Below are 24,527 nucleotides of genomic sequence, written 5' to 3'. Positions count from 1 at the left end.
TATGCTTGTTAGCCATTTGGGTAGGCACTTTCTAGGAAATACCTATTTACATATTTATTCTGAAATATTTACTTTTCATGATATCCTGTATACAAATCATTTATAAGGCCATATATAAAAATAATATCAGTAATAGCATATGGAATATAATAACAAATAAATAACAGAACATAAAGATAACCACTCTTGCATGTACAAGTCTTTTCGTACTTTAGTCAATTTTTGAAGAAAAGTTGAATTCTACTCTTCTCCAAAGCACTATTGTATTCCCTTTGAATTGACATTTTGTTTATAGCTTAAGACATTTTTGCTTCTATTATATGGTATAAAGATATTTTCTTATGTGTCTTTCTGGAATTTTTATTTTGCCTTCCACTTTTATACACGATAAATTGATATTTGTCTATGATATAAGGAAAGGGGTTAATATTTTACTCATATTAATACAAAGATAACCCAGCACCATTTTACACAAAGATTTTTTTTCTCTGCACTGAAAAGATACAGCCTAAGACAAAGTGTTTACCACATATGTGGGTATCAGCAGCATCCAGGTTTTGACTTCTTTATTTTTCACTTCTTGTGACCATGACATGTTATCTTAGCTACAGTGGGCTTATCGGTTAGTATTCACTTTACAACACTGACTTATCTGTTCTTGAAACCTGCATTCCCATAGAGTCTTAGAATCAATTAATAAGTTTCTGTACTTTTTTTTTAATGAGAAGTGCATTCAATCTTTTGACACTTACATATACTCAGTTTTCTAACAAATGAATCCATCATCTATCTTTCCTCATGTTTTCTGTGTAGTGGCTTCTATACCTTCCATCCCACATCTATGCTCATCAAGGGGATTGTTGAATACTATTATATTTACACACATATCCTGCAGTGTTGGAAATGAGGATTCTACTCTCTTTATAACATGTGTGGATAAATGTTATACTTTTATTTGCATATAATCTAGGCAACCTTGTACAAGATTGGTGTTTTTTTCTTATTCATTTTTAGAAAGAATTCTGACAGTTTTTGTACCTCTTTCTATTAAAGCACCTCACTGAATTTGATGTGTTCCCTAAAATATTAACATTCTATGTCCTGGAACACCCATCATTTCCATGTAAAGAAAGTTCAGCCAGCTTCATGCAAAAAGAGCCTGTTTCAACACCAGTGCTCTGGAATTTCAGCTTCTGTTGGATCATCAATGAACTGATCACATACTTTCAGGAGTTGTTATTTTCAGCCACTGTTTCCATAACTGTGTGGAGATGGCCAGGATGGGCAGACCATAACAGAGATACTTTTAGATACATTAGTATATTGACATTGCCCCACGCCTATGGATATTTTTGTTGTTGTAGAGTTCATGATGCAGCTAGTTATTTTCCTCACAAGAATCATCCTTAATTCTAATTACTGCTTCCTGCTCCTCCTCCTCTCTCTCCCTTTTATCCCCGCCTCTCTGTGTGTGTATGTACACATGCATGCTCATGTATGTTTGTCTTTGGAGGCCATGACCCAGCATTGGGTGATTTCTTCTACTGTTCACCCCTACTACAGTTTACCTACATTTCATCTACTTACTGTGTGAGCTGGTAGACCCGGGAGTGACACTCTACAAATGTGGAGGCTTGAGAACGGCTTATGGAGCTGTTTTTTTTTTTTCCTTCTACAAAGTGCACCCTAGGATTGATTCAGGTTGCTGTGCTTGGCCAGACACACCTTAATTTATTGAATTATCTCATTAGTCCCACCCACCCTTACTTTTGGAAACAAGGTCTCTCAATGAATCTAGTGTTTCCAGGAACTGGCTTCCCTGTGAACTCCAAGGATCCAGCACCTGCCGTATAGACATGGGTCACCATATCCTACTCTTATATGGGAGGTGGGACTCTGAATTCTCGTCCTCATGCTGGTACAGCTGGGGCTTTACCAAATTAGCCAGCTCAGATATCCACACTCTTAACCACCTCATGATCACATGTCTGAATGCTGTCTTCAAGACCCATTTTCTGAGCCAGCAAGCCTTTCCTCAGTTTGAGTGATAGTCCTGAAATGTACTTCTCCTAGGTATGGAATGCTTCTTCTTTGAGCACTCTCTACACACGGCGTTACCTTCTCATTATTTATTATTATTATTACTATGGCTATCATTATTACCTTCTTATTATTGCCATTGGAGGCTCTTTAGGCTCCTCAACCTCAATACTGATTCCCATAGTCCACCCATGGTTCCCACTCTACTAATTTCTGTAGCAAAAGACAACACTACTTCCCCAGACTTAGAGAAAGACTATAAATTATATAAATTACGTACATTTTATTTCCTTGAATCGAACAGCCATCTTTGACTCTGCTCTCTCTTTTCCCAGTGATGCCAATTCCTCCTCATTTTCTCTTACAATTTCCCAATTAGACTTTGATATTTGCTCTCACTGTACAATGCTAAATAAGCCCAGGGCACCATTAGTCTATTTTAGGAACACTGCAAATGACTCAGAACTATTCTCTATACTTTCCTAATTGCTAAACCACTCACTTCAACTAGAACATAAGTTTTATAAAACTTCAGTCAGTTGCCTGAAAGTAGCTATTTACTATCTGGCTCCACTAGGGGAATGTTGCCTATTCTGCTTATGTGTAACAATCTGTGTTTAATATGTTAATTGCTAAGTTACAAGAAAATAAGAGAAGAATCAAAAGGTCATTTTATAGTTCACAAATATTACATTTTTTTCTATTGCCTTATAAGAATGTATTCAAATATAAGACATTGTATAATTGAATGGTTTGACATTAAAATAGCCAGAAATCATATATATCATACAAAATAAGCTCTCTACTTCATGTAATAATTATTATCCAGGATATGAATAATAATCTATTCTTATTATTACTTTTTTCTAATAGCAACATATGAAAAGACACAAACATAAATGGTCTGTGATTGTGCTGTTAGATCCATGTTTCTGAGTGACTTACATGTTGGTGTGCTCTGGAGAGAATACTAGAGACAAGGCTTGTGGGAGCTCTGACCTACAGTAGATGTAAAGATTTTTTGATGTTTCAGTAAATCCTCTGGAATTCATTTCTTCAAACCGTGATCTTCAAATTATTGGATATTGGTGCTTGAAGACAGGGCATTTGGAAGGTAATTTGGATGAAGGTTCTTCAGGATGGCAAGATTGTTTTCATAAGTGTTGTATACTGTTAACACTGCCAAACTCACCATAACACTGCATTAGGAAGTGGAAAGTCATACAGCATAATGACAAAGGTAATATCATCAGAGAAGGAGAATGTTGAGTGGTTTGAAGAACAGAATTTACTTAGTCAGAAATATTAGGGGAAGAGATCGCAAGTGAAAGGGTTAATATGTAAGAAGACTAGCCCAGCCCAATGGGACTGCCAGCACTGACGCCATTTGCATGGTATGTGGACACTGCAGACAGTTGACTTGCAGGGTGGTCATGGCCATCAGGATGGAAACATAACCACATCGACCCTTGAGTGACTGCATTTTATGGATTTGGAGATGAGAGAAAAGTACAAAGATTAAAAACAAGTATATCCAAGGAGACCCCTGCCCCCCAGTCCAGGAGACAAGCCTTGAAGATATTTTGGTAGAGCTATAAATGGGAGTATGGGGTTAAAAAAAGAACTGTGAACACTTCACACAACTTTAGTATTTCCACTTAATTATCTTTAAGTCAAATGGTGTGAATATGCAATTTTCAAATTTCTCCAAGATCATTAAGTGGATTTCACACACCCTGTCTAATGTGGCTATATCTTGCACCTTATCGTCCATCTTCTCCTAGACGTGATTGGACCTCCATTCTGAGTATCCACACTACATATGCTACCTGCCTGTTAGTCACAAAGCTGCTGCCATGCAAAACAACATAGGAAAGACAGTGATGAACTAACAAAATAATTTACCAAGACACAAATACATAATTTATTGAAATACACTCCGATAAAACAGTGAGCGAGCTTCTAGAGAGAGAAAAAAATCATGCCACTCAGAGAAGCAGATGGTAGCTACGTTATTGCAAATAAAAGAGAAATTACTTAGTCTTTTTTATTATGGAATTCTTGAGTTGGCCCAAATCTGAGGGGTCAAGTGGAGCTCTTGGTACTGCTTCTAAGTAAGTTTTATAATAAGATTCATGTTCTAAAGACTTTCCAGTAAGGAGCTGAGTCTTTCTCTATCCCACCAGCCAGCTCCCAAATAATGACCTGGAGGTTCCTTTTTTTTTTTTTTTTTTTTTTTGGATTTTTCGAGACAGGGTTTCTCCGTAGCTTTTTGGTTCCTGTCCTGAAACTAGCTCTTGTAGACCAGGCTGGCCTCGAACTCACAGAGATCCGCCTGCCTCTGCCTCCCGAGTGCTGGGATTAAAGGCGTGCGCCACCACCGCCTGGTTGACCTGGAGGTTTCTTATTAACTATGAAAGCTCAGCCAATATTTTTGGCTTGTTTCTAACTAGCTCTTATAACTTAAATTAACTCACATTTTTAAATCTCTGTTCTGTCCCATGGCATTACCTTTCTTCCATCTTGTACCTCCCGTTTCCTCTCCATAGCTGACTGGCAACTCTGTCTTTTCCTTCCCAGAGTCCTCTTTGTCCCCGGAGGTCCCACCTATTCTGCCTCCCTAGCTATTGGCCATTCAGCTTTTTATTACATCAATCATAACAATGCATTTTCACACAGTTTACAAATCTCCCACTACACTGGTCTTTTGTGTAAAGCACTGTGAGGGTTTAAGGGTTAGGTTCCAGATGTCATTTTAAGGTATTGCGAGACACTAGGGAACGAGGCTCCAAATACTTATGTCTGACCTATTGAAGTGTGGGGAATTTAGTTTCATTTGTCTTTTCTGTTTTTAGAGTGGTGATCAGCTATCAAATTCACTGTTTTGGTACTGCAGTGATTCTATTCTAGTAGCATGCATGTTATTCAATACTGGTCCCAAAGCATACAAACTGTCATGCTGACAAATCTGGACATGCCGTAGGACTGCTTTCCAGAAGTGCAAATTGTCAAAAGTCTCAGGAAGAAGAAGAAAGATCTTGAAGAAGTTGGTAAGATCTCGGGTTAAAATAAATCTTGCTTTTGTGTATCAAATAGTGGTGGAAGAAAAAGGAAACTCATAACAGTTTTGGTGTCATGCATACAAGGGCAATAGTTATGCCCACAGTTTGTGACAGGTGCTTCCTCAAGATGGAATAAAGAATTAAATTATAGTATTTATCATTTTCTGAGATCCTGGGCTAAGACAGAGTCTTCAAGGATTAGACCTGTACAACTATAATAATTATATAAATCTTAACATTTCACTTCCAAAAGACACTCATTTTCTCACATGCAATGTCAATTTAATCAACTAGTGATTGTCTTCAGTAGAGAGTTTAGGAGAAGTTGGCCCTGTCATGCTCCCAAACACCAGCTGGCATTTGTGTCCTAAATTTAATGCTGTGAGTTCTATTTGGGCTAGAGAGAAAAGAATTCTCACTAATGATACCTTCTTGTCTGGTAAATTATTTCATTTAGAAATTCTAAAGCAAAAGAACAGGCTTGAAGGATGGGATCTACGTTTAAATAAATAATGGGTTATTTTGCTCCCAAAAGTTTTCATTCCAATGACTGATCAGATCTCACACGTCGGCTTAAAGATGTCTGCCTTGGGTCATTACTAAATGACAGACTATGTTAAACTGGATGACAGGAACAAGACAATGCGGTATTGTTTACACAGAAGATTGAGTAACTGGTTAGACAAAGACATTCTCGAGTAGCTATTGTATGTACAACTAACAGATTTACTGGGGCTTTTAGAATCTCTTCAAGGCTCTTTTCCAGCCAGCTTCATTAACTCGAAGTAAATCAAATCATGCAGGAATTGAGCTCTGCCACAAAGAAACCAGGAAGAAGAATATGAAGAAAAACAGACGTGAGATGATAAAGTTTAGAATCTTTGGCATTTTTCATAAAACATTTTGTTAGAAGATTATTAAGTTACAATGCAGAAACAAACAAAGAAAGAAGTAAACATAAGTAAATTCCATCTTTTCACTTCAACTTCTCTTTATAATATATATCTGTATATATATATACAAACCTACACATAGCAAGTATGTGTCAAGGAAATACAGATTTTAAAGCTTATATATAATTTTAACACAATAATAACTGTATACATTTTCTACATGCACAAAATTAATAGTTTTCAAATTAGCAGGGTGTGCTGTGGAGTTGTTAGGAGCTCGGGACTCATACGCATGCTATTTACAGAGGACTTTTTGGTGGTTGTTTTGTATGAACAGGGCTTTGAAATGAAATTGTATTGTCTTTATCTTATTTTGGTCCTTAGAAAAACAAAAGACAAATTCAGACAGCCAAAAGCATGTTAACTATCTGCTTAAAACATCGGGTAACTGAAATGACTGTATTTCACCAAGAGTCTCTAAGTAAGTCCCTTCCTATGTTCATATTCCTAAGTACTTCCTGAATTTACTAATTAGTCTCCCCCAACCCGCATCATCTCTGTAAGGATGCATATTGACATCTGGTTTTGGTAATAAGCAAAAAGTGAAGTTGGAGGAAATGGCATTTTCACAGCAACAAAATATTATCATTAAATCCTTATTCTTCATTGGGACCATCGGTGATACCCCTTGCCAACAACAGCTGAAATGCCATCCAGGCTGGCATCCAATACTGAAGGGTCATCAAAATCATGACCATGTCTTGAGTAATCATAGCTGATTCCAAAATATTTGTGTTACTTCTAGAGATCACTAAATGTTCATTTTCTAATGCACATCATCTGGATAGATAAACAGTGGCAAAATAATCTGAAACAAGTGTGGGGGATTGAGACCGGAAAGAACCGCACCTCTGTGGATTGCCGTATTTTATGACAGAGCTTTGTAACAGAGCAGAGACTGGAATGTTACAACTCTTGGACTGGCACAGAGCTTGCGGCTGTCCTGCCTTGGCCTCCTCATTGCTGTGATTGTGAGCCACCAGCTCCAGATGGAAATTACTGTATCTTAGTGAAAATATGCTGACGGTATTAAAATAAGTTCAGCATCATCCTAGAATCAGGTGAGTCTCCTGTTTGCTCTCATGGACAGTGTTCAGCTATGTGGACACCTTGTTTTATGTCCTTCCTACAAATGGATGAGAGACTCTCACAGTCTTAGACTTGGTGACTTTTGTTGAGCTGACTGTGTAGGCATCAGGATACCCATGCATGGGGACATATGTGCAGGTGTGTGTGCATCTGTAGATGTGAAGAGAGTAGGGGATGATGAGAGAGTTGCACAGAGCACCCATTTCTGGGCACCTCCATACCACTGGAGCAATCCGAACGGAGGTCTGATCAGCTACACGCGAGAGCCTGGGGTCCTCAGTCAGCGTGAGCCCTAGACGGTACTCCGCTTCTTCCGAAATGGGCTGTGTCCGCCACAGAGCTTCAGCTCTGCATACTGCACCTGTGAAAACCAACAGGCATGATGCTGGCAGTTAGGTAACCCTAGCTCGCCACAGAGCGTGTTAATGGCTCCCCGAGGACACGGCAAGGCAAAGGAAGGAAGGAAGGTTCAAAGGCAATGAATCATTATTTAAACACAGGACCACGGAGGGAATTAATTGCAGGAAGGGTTTCAGAAGTCATGCATCATTTCTTGAAACCAAAGTATTAAAAGCAGATTTCTCTAATGGGATACATGGGCTTCTATGGGCTTCGGGACTGCTGCCCCTGATCTTGGTCTTGCTCATACCAGCTTTTAACCGTAAATAATAACCTAATTGCTTCTTGGGATTGTTGATCATATGTTATGATACGACAGATTACTGAGTATTAGTCCTTTCATAATACTACAATGACGGGGGAATATTCAGGTTCTTACAGTCATTAATTTTACCTAAGAGGGGGCAAAATATTGAAATAGATGGTAGCCCCCAAACTTCTGCAGATGTCTTAAAATTCACTTGACTATAGTGTAATGACTGGAACATCTGTGATAAACATGAGCCCTGGGGAGTCCCCAGAGGCACATCGTCATTGCCATTAAAAGGCACCAAGGGTCGGGACAGGAGCACTCATGCTAATGCTTGGAGGACTCTCTTTCAAATTGTTATCATATGTATCTCTCTGAAAATCCACCAAGGATACCTGAGTCAACACTCCAAGGGCTGTTGCCAGACTGTGGAGAGACGGAATTGATGGGGAATGTCTATTCACAGATGCTGTATGAACTCACACAGTGTAACCCCAGTGATGGGACATTGCAAGCATAGTGTTTTCATGTGCAGCTCTGGTAGGCTGAGGGCAGAATGCACTTATGTTACTGGACACATGTGCTCCCTACTTTTAGCATTTCTGCCAAATTCCCCAAGGATGTCATACCCATACTTCCATTAGCCTACGCTTTGCCACAACCAGATAAACAAAAAGACAAATTTATCTTTCCCATTTTGTGTTTTGTGAAAGTCCCCCAAGATAATAGAAGATACTATAACTGTAGATCTTAAGTGCAGAACAAAGGCCAGGCTATTATTTCTCAATTATGCCATGTAAAGCTAGAGAGTAAATATATCTGCAGAACTGATTTGAACAGGTTTATGTCATGAAGTAAAGTTTTTTTTCTGATGTTGTCATTTTGTTCGTTATCTTTGGTTTTGTAAAGCACCACAGAGTCCGTTTTCATCTGTAAAATGTGGGTGAAGCAGAGAGGGGTCCTTGAGACCTCCAGCCCCATGTGTCTCTAATCCACCTGAAGACACTAGGAAAGCAATTATGCTACATTGGCTCCAAGATGAAAATCGATACTCAAATTGGGGTTCTCCCAGAAAAGAAAAGGCTGAGCCTTTGATCATCTTGATGATGCTTCATGCCACGCTATCCCCTTTTACCTATTCAGTGGTCACTCTTCTCCATTAGTGGAAATGACAGCCTGCCTGCCTTCCTCTGGCTTTGGTGCAGGCAAGTTCGCAGGGCCCTGGATGGGGCCGCCATTCTTCGGGACTTTCTTTCACCGTTGCCTTTGTTAATCTCTGTGCTTCCACAAAATTGGGACGCTGCTGGACTAAGTGAGCATTACCTGTGAATAATACTTGCGATTGATCTCCAATTTGATTTCCCACCACCACTTCTTCTGTGTGGATCAGCGTACGGAGGGCCTTTGCCCTCAGCATTCCTCAGTCTTTAGAGGAAAGAGGATAGAGGGCAGGCTGAAGAGATAATTGGGGCAAGAAAGGAATAAAGAGAATAATCCTCTTGTCTCCTCTTTCCTTGAAAATGCCCGCCATCTGGAGAACTAAGAAAATAAGCAGTGTCTCTCAGCACTGGATCTCCGGCGCCTCCTCCAAGCTCATCTCAGTCTCTTCAGGGAGGCGAGCAATCAAAAGGGGACGGATTCTGCAGCCCATAGCTACTCAGTATGAGTTCCGGATTCGTTCCTAAGTAGCTCTTTTGCAGGATAATTTCCCCAGTCGTCATATCCTTTGGACGAAGGGCTGGCTCTTCTCCCCCACCACCTCCCAGGAAGAATGCTTTAGGGATTTTCTGAGTCCTCATTTCAGTCGCTCACACAAGCACCGCCATGCGCCCGTCCAAATCTCTAGGACTGGCAAGAACTCAATGCAGCCGCCCCTGTGGGTGGTGACCAATCATCACCTACCTTTTGAACGTCCGAGGGCACCCTGGAGAGAAAGTCGAGCAGCTCATTATTGTCGATGGAATAAGGATTTCGAAGCTTCTTAGTAAATTTGTTTATGCCTACAAAACAGAAATATGATGTGTTTATCGTTCATATCTACCCATCTATCCATTTATCCAGTTATCCATTTCCCCATCCATATGTCCATCATCTATCTATCTATCTATCTATCTATCTATCTATCTATCTATCTATCCATCCATCCATCCATCTACCCATCTATTTATCTGTCGTTCTGTCTGTCTGTCTATCTATCTATCTATCTATCTATCTATCTATCTATCTACCTATCTATCTTCTATTTATCTATCTACCCATCTGTCTGTCTGTCCATCCGTCCATCTGTCCATCCATCCATCGATCCATTGTCTGTCTGTCTGTCTGCCTATCTATCCATCCATCTATCCACCCACTATCTATCTATCTATCTATCTATCTATCTATCTATCTATCTATCTACCTATCTATCTATCTATCTATCTATCTATCTATCTATCTATCTATCTATCATCTATTCATTCTCTATCTCTATCTACCTATCTAACGTCTATCTTTGAAAACATGCCTGAGTGGGAGAAGGAGAGACATCCACAACTAAAAATTAGTGTGAACACAATCACTGTACTTCTAGCTGTACACATGTTTCTGTCACATGACATCATTCAGAAAAATTTTTTTCCTGAAACTGACGGAGGGTCGTGCTGTGCAAAGGGGACTCTGCCTTCTTCAGCTGTGAAAATCCCATTACAATCCCAGCAGCAGGACTGCAGAAACATGCACCGAAACGAGGCTCTTTTGGTAAGCACCGACTAAGAGCCTCCTCTGCTGTGGAGACAGATGGGATAAGGCCTTTACTAGTCAACACAAGTCCCTGCTTGGACGCTCTGGACACAACATAACTGTGGGGAGAAGAGGGTGGGAGCTTCAGTGTATAGAAAGAAACTCCAGCAACCGCTCTCCCTCTACTCCTTTTCCCAGGATCCTCTTTTTTCGCAGAACAGAGTTGACACGTTGATTGCACATTGCTGGCAGAAACTGTGAAAAGTTATTATTGGAAAATTATCGTGCTGTGGTGTCTAACTTCATTTATGGACTGCAACGCTGCCACACGTGTTTGTCTAAGCAACTTCGCATGGGGACAGTAGCAATTAGAATGAGCTTCAATGTTCAAGATGCCAAGTGACCATGCAGCCTCTGTCAATCTTTGGCCGTGCATATTGGAGTTCCTGGGCATGCCCAGAACATGGATTCCTCTGCAGACAGAGATTCCTCCCAACCTTCTTTTGTCTTCTACTCTGCTCCTTGGGGTGCCTCTGCCTTATCCAGATCTCATAAGCTATAGTCTTTTCACCAAATGTCAACCCCCCTTTTTTTTCATGTTGAGTTTTAGAAGCAGAAAGACTAGGTGGCTTTCTGAAGTTTTGCCACAGGGTGCTTGTTTAACAAGGATCGTATCTGAAGGCCCGCCTGTCCCAATGATGCTGAATGAAAGCTCAGCTTAGTTGTGCTCTGAATGGCTCCTACCCGGAAGCCAAGTTCAACAGTCCCCATCACATAAAAGGTTTGATGTTTCCCTTTGTTCATTAAATATGACTTTGCCTTCATCTAAGGACTAGACTTCCTGCATGGCATTGTACCTGACACAATGACAACCTCCAGTCCTTTCTTTGGGGGGTCAGATTTACATCTGCTTTGCAAATGGGAGCAGGCCATTGTTCATGAGTAAATGGTGGCTTGGTGGTTGGGCTATGGTAGGATCTCAGTAATGTCCCCCTTTCCTTCAAGTCAAAGCTGCACTCTGCCTTTCTTCCCTGCACCCCCACAGCAAGCTTCGTGTTTGGAACTAAAATTCCCCCCCAGCGTTCCTTTAAACTAAAATACTCTCACTGTGTTATTCTAAAGACATTTAATTGTAGCATGGGCTCTTTGGCAAAAGAAAAACAGACAAGGCAAAGTGATGAAGGGAGACAAAGACGTATTGAGAAAAGATGTATCTTCTATTGTTAATTATATATAGTGTGCGCATCTGGAGCCTTTGCAACGAACAGCAAGGCAGGGATAATATCACAGCCGATCAAAACACTGCATTCTTAGTCACTGGGAAGATTACAAACCTTCACAGCGGCTCAGACGCACCCAGAAAGGCAGAAGGAGTCCACAATGCAGTGAGACTGACTACGTTTGAAAAACTTGGAATAAAAATCACAAGGTATTCAGCTTGCATGCTTCAGAAGCATAGCTCATTTTTAAGGTATCTTAGGTTTGACAATTTCAGGTATTCTGCTGAATTGTCTATTATGTGAGAGCAAGTATGAAGAGCACATCACAGACCTCTTGGCCAACTTTACGGGGTAATAGGCCTATAGCAAAGGGACAGGCATACCTGGCCTCCTGCTCTAGCTTCATAACGTGTTAACTGCGATTGCAGGTATATCACTTAGCTCTCCCGGGTCCAAGATTTTTAACAACCCAATCTTTGTAACAAAATCTTTCCCTCTAGTTTCCAGGCTTGATGACAGAAACCATGTTGAGTAATAGAGGCAAGGACGTTCTAATCTGCAATCAACCAACAACAGAGCAAAACTGGAGTTGGGACTGTAGGTGCCACTTAGTACCCCAAGGAGACAGTGACAAAAAAGGTCTTTGTGCCACTATGAATTACAGGCACTATTTCTGGAGCACATATCCAAACATGGAAGTTGTATCTTCATCCGGTGAATACTACTCATAATGCTAGATATGTTTTTGTTTGTTTGTTTTTCAAGACAGGGTTTCTCAGTGTAGCCCTGGCTGTCCTGGAACTAGCTCTTGTAGACCAGACTGGCCTCAGATTTTTAGAAATCTGCCTACCCCTACCTCCCAAGTATGGGATTAAAAGCATGTACTACCACCACCTCTTTTTTTTTTTTTTTTCAACTGAAATGATACAGATAGATCTCTGTTCTTAATATTGTGAGTCAAGGAGGGGGAAAAGAGTCAAATTTTGGGGTATAACATTTGGTAATAAAATTATTGGTGAGTGGCCCCAGACCATACAACATACAGATCAGTGAATGGCACTGAGGCCTCCAATAGGGAAAAAGAAATCACTTGGAGAAATTATGTATCTGCTCTGCATTTTCGTGACACAATCACAACCACATGGCCTAGAATGTCACTGTCTATCAAGTATACCTGAATACATTATGCACAGTCCCAACAACAGCACTTTGGTTGAGTGTAAGGCAGAGGAGCCATGCTTATCCTCTTAAATCCTGAATTCCTTTCTTGTGACGATACCATGTTCTTGAATGGAAATACAAGATGGGTGGGTCATCATCTCTTCTTACAAGAGACTCAAAATGTAGCATGAAGAGTTTCTATCTACCTTGCAACAACGGAAGTGTCTGAGACCAGAACTGATGGATAATCATGGCAACCACCATGATAAAGAAAAGAATCAAAGTAATTAGGGGAAACATCTCATGGGGAACAAAAAGCAGGCCTTAGATTGAATAGTGGAAATTGTGTGACCCTCTGGAAGTGTATATATCACACAGGTTAGCAAAGTTTCACAGAGACTTCCAGAAATGTGTGTATCTTACAAGTTAGCAAAGACGGGTAGAAAAGCCTCCTAAGGACAATTTCAGAATTTCTTAATAACTGCCCCTGGGTGAAAATTCCTAAAGTCCTGCTTCCAAAAAAAAGAAATGGTGGGTGCCACAGCAGGTCACTTTTAGAGAACACAACTATGAACATTCAGAGCCAATTGTTCCTATTTCCAACTGTTTCTTACATAGTGTTTACACCCAGATGTCTACACTATACACTACAGATCCAAAGAACAAAAACAATGTTTCCCCTGTCAAAACCTCATGGTGAATTTTCCGAGTCCAGCAGTATTTCCCATGAGAGTTCTGAAGTTAAGCTGTTTACATAGGTTTATGTCAAATCATGTCTGTGCTTGAAATGCATTTACAAAAGTATTTACTGTATAAAATATGAAATCTAGTTCATAAAATTTGGTTAATTTTTCTAAAGGGATGAAGTCATCAATTAGTGTTTGATACTAATTCATCTGGCTTAGGAATCAACAAAAATTAATGGGTAACCTTAAGAATAAGACATTGAAACCTTAACAAAGTCGGAAGGAGCAATGAATGTTTTAGGCATGTATGTGTGTGTGTGTGTCTGTGTGTGTGTGTAATTTTTTCTAAGTGACAAGGTGTGAGTCTACAAAGGATGTAATCATTTAAAGGAAGAGTATTCTCTGAGCTTATGCTAACTAAAAACTAATAACTAACTTGAGGAAGGAGAGGTTATAATAGAACTACAGATTATTTCAAAATGCAATGTGCGTTTTGCATAAGGAGAGGAAGCAAGCAACTATGTATTGATGTTTAAGCCTTGGACTCCATTACCAATTAGTAAATTCATCAATAAATTATCAACTATTGTCTATCATGTAGAACTAAGTAACCAAAATAAAAGACTAGAAAGGTTTGTTTGGGGCAATAAGAGCAGAAAAAATTCCATGCTGTTTAACAATATCAGCCACAAACTGAAAGCCAGGTAGAGAAATCTTTTATTAAGTTTATGCAAAGAGATGTTAGAAAGCTGCTAAGATACGAGAAGATGAAATCAAAAGTCAAAGTGATTTGGGAAAATAGAGGCACCGATTGCCAAAATTGACAATCAGAAGACAAAGCAGAACCATGTAGTCTCTTCACATCTGACCTCCCTCCACAGCCTGAATTTGAGAGCCAGGGATCAAAAATATTAGCAAAAGAAATGTCTGTCCTGAACCAAGGCTGGCTTTTCCTTTGTCGGTCCCTAAAAATGGAGTGTGACAATTATTTACCATATTTTATATAGTATTATATATTAGTAACTCAGGTGATTACTAAGGTTTTAAAAGACAAAGGAGAACAAGCATAGGTTAGAGGTAAATACTGTGTCAGTATTCATGGAACTTACACATCTAGAGATGAGGGTATTCATAGGATTCATGCAAGCCATGTCTTGAGGAAATACAGGAAAGGCTGTTTCAGCCTTAATTGTCAAACCAAAAGGTGCGCAGAAGAATAATCAGCTATGCATAACGCTTAACAGCTGACATGGCATTCAACTCAACGTGAACGAGACAGTAGCCAAAGGCTTATCATTATCAGGCTCTTCTGGTTAGAAGATAACATCTAAGTGCAAACGGTGAATGGAAATTGAATTTGAAAATAAATACAACAATGAAGAGAGAATAAAATTATGTCTGCTATACCAAGTACTTGTGTTTCAAACTTCACACTTGATCCTCAATCACACAGCCTGCATGCGTCTGCACTAGTTCCTCTGAATACATGTTATGGTCATTGATGTTTTGGGGGACTCCTGACAGTGAAAGTGGGGCTGTCTCTGATTCTTTTGCCTGTCTGGGGGACCCTTTTCCTCCTACTGGGATGCCTCACCCAGCCTTGACGTGAGGGCTTATGCCTGCTCTTATTGTATCTTGTTATGCCACGTTCAGTTTATATTACTGGGAGGCCCGTTCTTTTCTGGTGGGATATTGGGACTGGGAATGATTCTTGGGGAGAGTGGAGGTGAGGGAGGCTGGGAGAAGTGGAGGGAGGGGAAGCTGTGGTCAGGTTGTATGATATGAGAGAAGAATAAATAAAAATGTTAAAAAAGAGAAGATTCCATCTTCTAAATAATATAGAGAATGACCATGCTACACTCTGTACACACAGTCCTTGCTGTTCTGTATTCTTAGGAGTTATTTCCTTTCTCCAATAACTCCTCTTATGTCCAAATGTCCACTTTGGCTTTTCTCATCAGCAGCTTCCCTCCACCACCACCAATTTGATGGAATTGCTTGATGGCTTTAGAAAAGGCTGCAGCTTTTATCTCCATTTCCCGGCTTTCTGCTGTTGCTTACGAGCGAATGCATCCCAGCCGTCTCTCGTCTTCAGGACTTCCTTGATCCCAGGAAATGATGAAGATGCAGGATGGATTCAGCCACAGGCCTAAGACAAAGGCCCCTGGCTTCTCCATCAACGACGTGGGTATGCACCTAGTAGAGTGTCTTTGTCATCCCAGCAAAGATGTGGAAGTTCACAAAGAGGCTTCCATTTGGTCCAGCTGCTTGCTTGACTGTGAAATCTAGTCATGAAATGGGTGCCAACCTGACCATTTTTCTTGTTGCTTTCTCCACGTGGCTAAAGTTAATGCAGGCAAGCCAGGTCCTCTGCAAACCATACCCGCCTCTTCTTTCACCCACTGCGTAGGTAGTCACAGATGTCCATCCCTCACCCCACTGCTTCTGGATTTAACTATGAGGTTAGCTTATTTCTTCCTTGCAGTTGAAATAAAGTGTGTCAGAAGTGGCGAGGCGGTGGCCAGACCCATTTTTACTGTCTATAAAGGGCAAGACACAGGTGTTTGCCCACCGTTTGAACCACCGTGCTTCTAGAAAGTTACTAGGGCACTGCCATATATTATTCAAGGTGTTTTACGACAGGGAAGCCTAAAGGGAAATAGGAAGCCTGATCACAGTTTCATTTGATTGTGATTCTGCACAGGGCTTATAAATATCTACGTTGAGCCCTTACGCAACTGGCCTTTGCAGAAAGGTCCTGGAAGTTTTCATTCCCCAAATGTTTTCCTTAATCTTATGTTTAATTGGTAACAAGAGCACGTTTAACGTTTATGGTCGTACTTTAAAAATGAATAATTTGTCCTTACCTGGAACTGCCTGCTGGCAAAAGGATCATGTCAGACTTACCCCAGAGCAGAACGATATACCGCAGAGGGATGAAATACAAAGCCACCGTGGCTATGGCCAGAATCAAACAGGCCAGCAGGGAAAGGAAGGGCACCGTCCAGTTAAACATGCTGTGGAGCAACCATGTTAGTGTCAGTTTCTGAGGCTGAAAACTGCCACACAGTCATCATGTCACAAGTATTTCTGGTATAGCTATAAAATTAGATAATTTAAAAAGGTTCTTTCAAGCACAGTATATACATACATACATGCATACATACACAAGTCTGTGTGTGTGTGTGTGTGTGTGTGTGTGTATCTCTAATAGATATAACTTGAAGATAAAATTCTGCTAAACTTGAGAGCATACCCAACCGGGCACCTGTGAGATATTAATGAGCGGACTATCAGAAGATCAATCAGCACTGAACTTGTCAAAAGATCAGCAACATTGGCTTCCTCGAGCCACCAACTTCCAACAAAACCTTTTCCATGCTACACTGTGCCTAAGAATGGCATTCCTGCCATCATGGCTTGGTGCCTACGTCTCTTCAAAATGACATCTGAACACCCAAACATGGTGATCCAGGGAATGGAAATTCACAGTTGATACCAAAGGGCACCTGACTGGAAGAAGATAAATGAACTAACAAAGGAAAGCTGGCATAGCTATAACCATGTAAGTCACCAAGAGAGTAAAATTGCATTAGTTATAAATAGGTTACTTCTTAATTATTAATAAGATAATTCATAAAATAGCAACTTCAATGTGTAAAAAGAAAGAACAGAGAACCAAGGATATAGAAAGCCAAAAGCAACAAAATTCAAGAAGAGTAGTTTCTAATCATAGTAGATTGCTTTGACAGATCTCTAAGAAACTAATAGAGCAAATCCATCAAATAACAGAGTACATACAAAATATGATCATAGCATTTTGAACTTAGGAAGTATAGTGATATAATACACCCAGTCTCCTCACTAAACTTCCATGAAAAAAAAATTGTTGGGTCAATATTTTCTGAACATAAAAGTATGAAATGATAATATAGAAACAAAAAGATGTACAGAAAATGTCCATAGTAACTTAAATTAAACAACCCACTTCTTAGGTTTAGGCCAAGGACTAATCAAGATAAAAATCAGAAAATGGCATTAGCTAAATGAAAATGATTATTATTACAATCCAAGATGTATGCCAGGGAATGAAAGCTGGGGTTCCAGAAGAGTGTGGAAGATTCCGTCTTTACACTAGTAAGAAAGATGGGCAGTGAGTAATGTGATTGGCAAGTGGAAGAGAAATAATTACAAATGAAGATCACAGAGAGCGAGGAGGAAACATAGGCAATGAAAGAGAAACAGGAAGGAGAGACTCACGAAGACAAACAAGTGTCCTTCTAGAGACTAAAAAAAGATAGATATTTGCCAAGGAAGGAAAGAAGGCAAAACAACCGTCAAGTACAGTAGAAGGTGTTTAGGAACATATAAAAAATAGACCATGCAGGACTAAAATGGCTCAGTAAGTAAAAGTGCTTCCTGGGCCATAGAGACCTGAGTTCAAATCCCTGGTACTTGTGTAAAAAGCCAGGCAAGGCTACATGGGCCTGTAACCCCAAAGTGGAGAGAAAACAGACAGAGCCCCAGGGCTTGCTGACCGACCAGCCCAGTAGAAATAACAAGCTTCTGGTTTAATGGCAGATCCTGTTCAAGGCAATGAGGAGTTGAGCCACAGAGTAAGACGCTGGAAATTCTGCTCTGTCCTCTGCATATGACCATCGCCCTACACGTATGCACACACCACACACATTTATGAACACATACAAAATATAGAAACTAGTAGAATATTCAAACTAAATAAACCAACCTCTACTAGTTACAATTTATAGAAACATAAGTTATAAAAAAATTACAGGGCTGGAGAGATGGCTCAGTGGTTAAGAGCATTGCCTGCTCTTCCAAAGGTCCTGAGTTCAATTCCCAGCAACCACATGGTGGCTCACAACCATCTGTAAAGAGGTCTGGCGCCCTCTTCTGGCCTTCAGGCATACACACAGACAGAATAATGTATACATAATAAATAAATAAATATTTTAAAAAAAGAGAAACATAAATTATAGAAAAAAGATGATAAGATGACTATAAATATATGACTATATATATCCTCTTATATATGACTATATCTATCCTGATATATATAGATATATATATATTTATATAACATATATATATGGCTGTATCTATCCTGATATATATATGACTATATCTATCCTGGTAACTATATGTGACTATATATATCCTGATATATATTCATCTGCATATATATATATATATATATATGGAGAGCAGGAGATGAATATTTAATAAAACCTTAAGAAAAAAATCTGTCCTCTCAGATGCCTCAATATGAAGTCTCTCAAATATGAAGGGAAATGTCAGTTCTCCATCAAAAACTTCCAGAAAACAGAGGAGGCTAAACACAACTGGAGCTTTCTATTCAGGAGGAATTTGGAAGAACAGAAAACTAACTAACCACAGTATTAATCACAGCTGTAAAATCTTAGGCATGTGCATATCATAAAGTCTAGCAATAAAGAGGCTAAAAGTATCCCATATCACTGTATCATATAACACAGAGGGGGTTATTTCAGGGTGGAGAGCTGGGCATCCCATCTGAAAAAAAATCAACCACAAGACTTCATTACATTAGCAAAAAGATATGAGCAGGTACATGAATCATCCCCATGACTATGAAGAAAAAAAAAATGTTTGACAAACTCAACTCTTGCGCACAATGAAACTGAGAGACAAGGAGGCACCACAGGAATGCTTCTTAATCTTTACCAAAATTTATTGCAGAAGTCTTCCCTCAGGGGGCACTGTTAGAAACTTTCAATCTGAGATAGACAAAGCAAATTCCACCAAAGGCATTCTCATCAGTGTTGTAGCCATGAACAATGCCCCAAACCAAACTAAAAGACACAGAGAGTGTCCTGAGAGGGTGACACAGTTTCTTATATGATAGGTAGATCTAATAGAAAATCAAAACCCCTTTCAAACAAGAACCGTAGTAAAGAAACATACCACAGTTGTTAGAAATGAAGTTAGTGGAGGAAAATGTATTTGATTTCTAAATGCCAAAAGAAACTGGTAGAAATAAAATATAATTATAAAGTATAACAAACAAATAAAGAACTTGGGAATCAATCTGTCCCACACTTAAGTGTCAAAACTCTAAGGTGGAGATGAGGATGGTCAGGAAAGATGGAGGAAACCACCAATTTGTGTGATCCTAACATTTGTGTGTGCCCATGGAAAGTATGCATTGGGTTTGTATGTCAAAGGCCACAGTTCGGGTGGGAGCCTCCTACAGCACACCCCAGGTTGAATAACCTTGGTCAACACAGCTTTCCCATCTTGAAATCAAACCCTTTTCACAGACCTGAGTAGTTTTCCTGAGTTGGGAGGTCTCCACATTCTTGTCATGGGCAGCGGCGGGGGGAGGGGAGGAACTAACCTTCATAGCATATTCTACAAATTTCAAGTCACTTAGCAAAAGTGATTAGAACACCAGCCAGTAAGGTGGGTGCAGATCTCTTCTATGTTCCCACCCAAGCTGTGTTGGAGTGAATTCAGGACAAATTCAATGGTTACCTTTTTCCCTCAGGCTAGGACAAATGAAGCCCTCAGACACCTCCCTCCTCTCTCAGAAACAAAACTACTGGCCATATGTTCCTGTAGATTTTTTTTCTTACAGCGTGTCCAACAAGATGGCCTTACTTAGCTTGGGCACTGTTCTCATGCCAGCTTGCCAATGTTCTTCTAGGCATTTGCCCTTTAGTTTCTATTCCTTTAGCTTCTCTCGGGTAAACACAGAATGTGTAACCGCCATTCTGCTGAATTCTCTTTGCTTCCAACTGCACGCAACTTGCTTTCTCAACAACACCACCTAGTAAGGACAGTCCTACTTCATACAGGGGTGGCAGCTACAATCTAGATCAGTGGTTCTCAACCTGTGCACTGCAACCCTTTGGGGACTGAATGACCATTTCACAGGGGTAACCTAAGGACAACCAGACAACATAGATATTTATATGATTCATAATAGTAACAAAATTATAGTATGAAGTAGCAATGGAAATAACTTCATGGTTGGGGGTCACCACAACATGAGGAACTGTATTAAACAGTCGCAGCAGTAGGAAGGTTGAAAACCACTACTCCACACCCGCCACAGAAATTAGTCCCCATCTTATTAGGCTCCCTTAATCTTATCAACTCTTTGAAGCTTTACTTAGATGCTCAAGGACATGGGGTTGGAACCACAGTCCACAAAGGAACATTTGGTATTCTCAGCTCTTCAAACTACGGCCTGTTCTCTAGGAGAGCGTAGTACTGACCACGAGTTTCAGTGTGCTGTGCACACACATTTAAAGTTGGCATATATTAGAAAACGTAATCAGAGAAGATAAGGCAGGAAGGACAAACACTGCTTCTCCCATGTGTAAACAGCGCTGGTAACAATCTTCTGGGCAGTAGCCTGGAAGCCTTGCTCTATGAGTTTCATGTAAAATGCTCCCTGTGGCCACAAGCTGGGTAGTAGTTTCCCAAGTTTGTAAGCACAGAACTACAATAGAATTCCAAGATCGTGACACACGACATCCCACTTGAATGCCCAGCAGGGACTTTAAGGTCACAGTAATAATGAATAGGCAAAGAATTAATAGGAGTTGAACCCGATGAGCCTTCCTGTGTTGCAGCTGGGCACAAGAGTGCTCTGTTCATTGCCTGTAAACACGTTCAGGGCATGGCTACCACAGCTGTGCTAAGCACAGCTGCCCCTCAAAAGCACTGTAGAGATGGGAGCCTGCTTAAATCCCTCTGCCCTCTTCTCCCATCAGACGCACTTCCTTTTACATTGTCAGTGGCACAACAGCAACACTTGTGTTCTAGAGATGTCTAAGAATGAGACAGTTGTACCAAACACCATCTTCCTTCCCTCCCCGTGCCCCCACTCCACATCCTCTTACCCTCCTGCCTCCCAGTACATTCTTCGCTCCTTTTTCTTGTTTTCAATGACTTTTCCTTCCTGTCCACTCAAGGCCTTTTGTGATGCGCCTCATCTCTGAGCATCATCACTTTTCTTCCTAGTCCTTGGACCCTTGTATCCCCTACCTTTTCCTGTATTTTCTCCAACAGTGGTTATCATCCTGTAGTTGTGACCCCCTGAAGACGATCAGCAGAGGTATTTACATTATGGTTTACAATGGTAACAAAACTACAGTTGTAAAGTAGTAATGAAAAGACTTTTATAGTTGGAGTCAGCTCAGCTTGTGGAACTGTATTAAAGGGTTGCCACACTGGGAAGGCTGAGAACCACTGTTCCACAGTGTTTGCGTCTGGATCTACACACAGGGTGCCCATCTGCTGCAGCTCCCAACCACCATTTGCTGAACTGTCTTCTGCCATTCCATGAAATGGCTTAGAAGCTTCTTCAGTCTTGCCTTCTAGCACATTCTAAGCCATCTTCTGTGCTCATCAAGCCTCCCCATAGTAGCAAGCCTCACTTTTATCTAGTAAAGATTATACAATTATATTTGGCGATTACCAATTTTCTCTGTTACTGAAAAGAAAGCAATCCTTAGAGAATGAAATTACTGTATAACGGTAACAGATGTGGGTTCGAATCTGAGCTCTGAGGTTTATTAAGCATGATTCTGGATTACAAATTGAATTACTCTCTTCAGGCTGTACTAGCTGTTGGGAGCAGTGAGACCCCAGATCCTGAATTTCTTGTAATCCCCTGATCTGAGTGCCTACAGCTGCTCTGAGCACGAGCCCTTCAGGGGTTCCTGATGGCAGGAGAGTGGTTTCTGGTGGGTTTGGCTGGGGCGTGGCTATCTCTATATAATCTGCCCCTGAACACAATAAAGGGGGCATTCTTGGGGCTTTGGTACCAGTGTTAAAAGGTCTGTGTGTCAGTGCGTCTCTGCGTCTGTCTACTTCAACCTCCAGCCCCTTGCCCAAAGCTCGGTAACTGGGTAATAGCGCACCGAGCACAGACATGGGGGCACCGTGCGTAGCACTAGCGAGGCTTACGATGCTCTGCTAGATCTACTCCATTCAGCACTGGGCGAGTCTATAGAACATTCACTGTATAAATGGCTGTGCACAGTGGTCAGCCAGCATGCCACCAGCTGATGCTACTGTTATCTGTACAGCCGCTATGTGCACCCTGTCATTCTCAGCAAGATAAGCTAATTATCCACTCTCCTCGTGGTATGGTACTATTCCATATGCTTTGCTTAAACATTTGCAGAGCTAATCTAAGGCATGATGTGTTAATCATGCAAAACCTAGGAAAATACATCAGCTAGGATGTCAACATGCGTCAGCGCAAATCCTCACATGCTAATCCCTTTCTCTTAAGACACTAGGAATGACAAATACACTGTATAAATTTAATAAAACCCTGTCTATTTGAAAGGGTTTGTTTTTCAAATTTTACTATTCTTAATTATGCGCATGTATGTGTTTGTATGTGTGTGGTTGTAGGTATGTACAAGGGAGTGGAGGTGGCTGGTCCACAGAGGCCAAACATGTCAGAATCCCTGGAGCTGGAATTAAAGGCAGTTGTTACCTACCTAGTGTGGGTCCTGGGAATTGAACCTGGCTCCTCTAGAAGAGCTGAAAGTGCTTTAAACCACGGAGCCCTCTCTCCAGTCCCTGAACATTGCTTTGGACTTAGTTTTAGCCACACATGCGTTGAGCTAGATACACGTCTTATGCTTGCAATTGCAGTACTCTGTAGGCTGAGGCAGGAGACTGCTGTGAGTAACAGGCTCACTTGGACTGCATAGTCACGTCTGGCTAGCCTGGGTTACATAGTAAGCTTCAGTTCCACCAGTGCTATAGAGAGAGGATGTGCCAACAAAGCAGCAAGAACAGGAAAAACTACTGTGCTGACAATAAAATGTTATTCCCTGGCAATGACTTTGAACTTCTAACTGCAAACAAACGGTATTCAGAGAAGACATTTATTATGTATACTCTCTGACGTTAGCCATCACTTGGGATTTACCTGAATTTTTATGCAGAAACTTCCGCAGGGTATTTAACACTAGTTGAAATTTCTTTACTTCTACAATTTCGAAACTAGTATCTTCTTTAGGCAATTAGAATGGAGTACACAGACATGACCAATAGGATAAATAGTGACTTACAGAACATAGAGGCTATGGTTCTGGATCAGAGATAGAACAAAATCTATTTATAAACTAAAGAAAACAGTAAATATTCATGTCATACCAAATAAAGATGCCCGTATACACATTAATACTACATAAAATAAAACAGAAAAAGTGAATCCTATCCTTACCTGAGCCTCCATTAGAAGAGTGAAGCCCTTCGGCCAAAAAGTATAGGGTAGAACATTAAGGGATATACTCTTGATTTGAGGCAATGCATCCTGTCCCCCCCCCCCTTATTTTCTCTTTCTTCTGGCTTGTTTTTTGCTTTTGTTTGTTTTTGCTTGCTTTGATAAAGAAAATTTTGGGGGCCACATATTGTGCCCATTCATTTATATAACAATAGTAAACAACAAAGCAACTGTGTTTTATTATAGTACACTTGGCCTACTAGGGTGAACGATATTCCCTCTGACATGTTAAAGAAAGTCCTCACCCTGACCCCGAGATATCCATGGAGGTGGTGAGGTAATTTCAAGTCACTCCACCTACGATATTACTAGCTGTGTACCATTTCTGGAGAAGTAAGAAAATTTATTCTAATGTTTACTGGATTCTGGGATTCAGATTTAAAAACCCTTCAGAGCATATTTGCTCCCGTCTGATTTCTGAATAAGTTGAAATGGGGCATTGTTAATAGCTGTGCTCAGAGAGACAGAGGCAGCACACACAAGGACTGCACAGATCTGCACCAGGTCCTCTGCATATATATTATGGCTTTCTGTGTAATGTTTTCTTGGGATTCCTGAGTGTGCAAATGAGCGGATCTCTAATTCTTGTGTCTTCTCTTGGGATCTTTTCCTCCTGTGGGTTCATTCT

At 40.5% G+C, this 24,527-nt stretch overlaps 1 protein-coding gene across 3 annotated transcripts in view; it reads right to left on the bottom strand.

The window, feature by feature from the left end:
- Positions 1-5,208: 5,208 nt before the first annotated feature.
- Mctp2 (multiple C2 and transmembrane domain containing 2) overlaps positions 5,209-24,527 on the bottom strand; it is a 222,116-nt gene continuing 202,797 nt past the window's right edge. For all 3 annotated transcript variants that reach the window (XM_057756094.1, XM_057756093.1, XM_057756096.1), the window contains 3 exons: positions 16,489-16,598; positions 9,696-9,793; positions 5,209-7,505 (listed from right to left, as the gene is read on the bottom strand). In XM_057756094.1, coding sequence (XP_057612077.1) covers positions 7,437-7,505; positions 9,696-9,793; positions 16,489-16,598 — 277 coding nt within the window. In that variant the 3' untranslated portion in view covers positions 5,209-7,436. The remainder of the gene's footprint in view (positions 7,506-9,695; positions 9,794-16,488; positions 16,599-24,527) is intronic.

Source organism: Chionomys nivalis, chromosome 23, assembly GCF_950005125.1.
Source record: "Chionomys nivalis chromosome 23, mChiNiv1.1, whole genome shotgun sequence".
Classification (NCBI taxonomy): domain Eukaryota; kingdom Metazoa; phylum Chordata; class Mammalia; order Rodentia; family Cricetidae; genus Chionomys; species Chionomys nivalis.
Note: the sequence above shows the minus strand (reverse complement) of the source record. Positions and strands in the feature narration are given on the sequence as shown.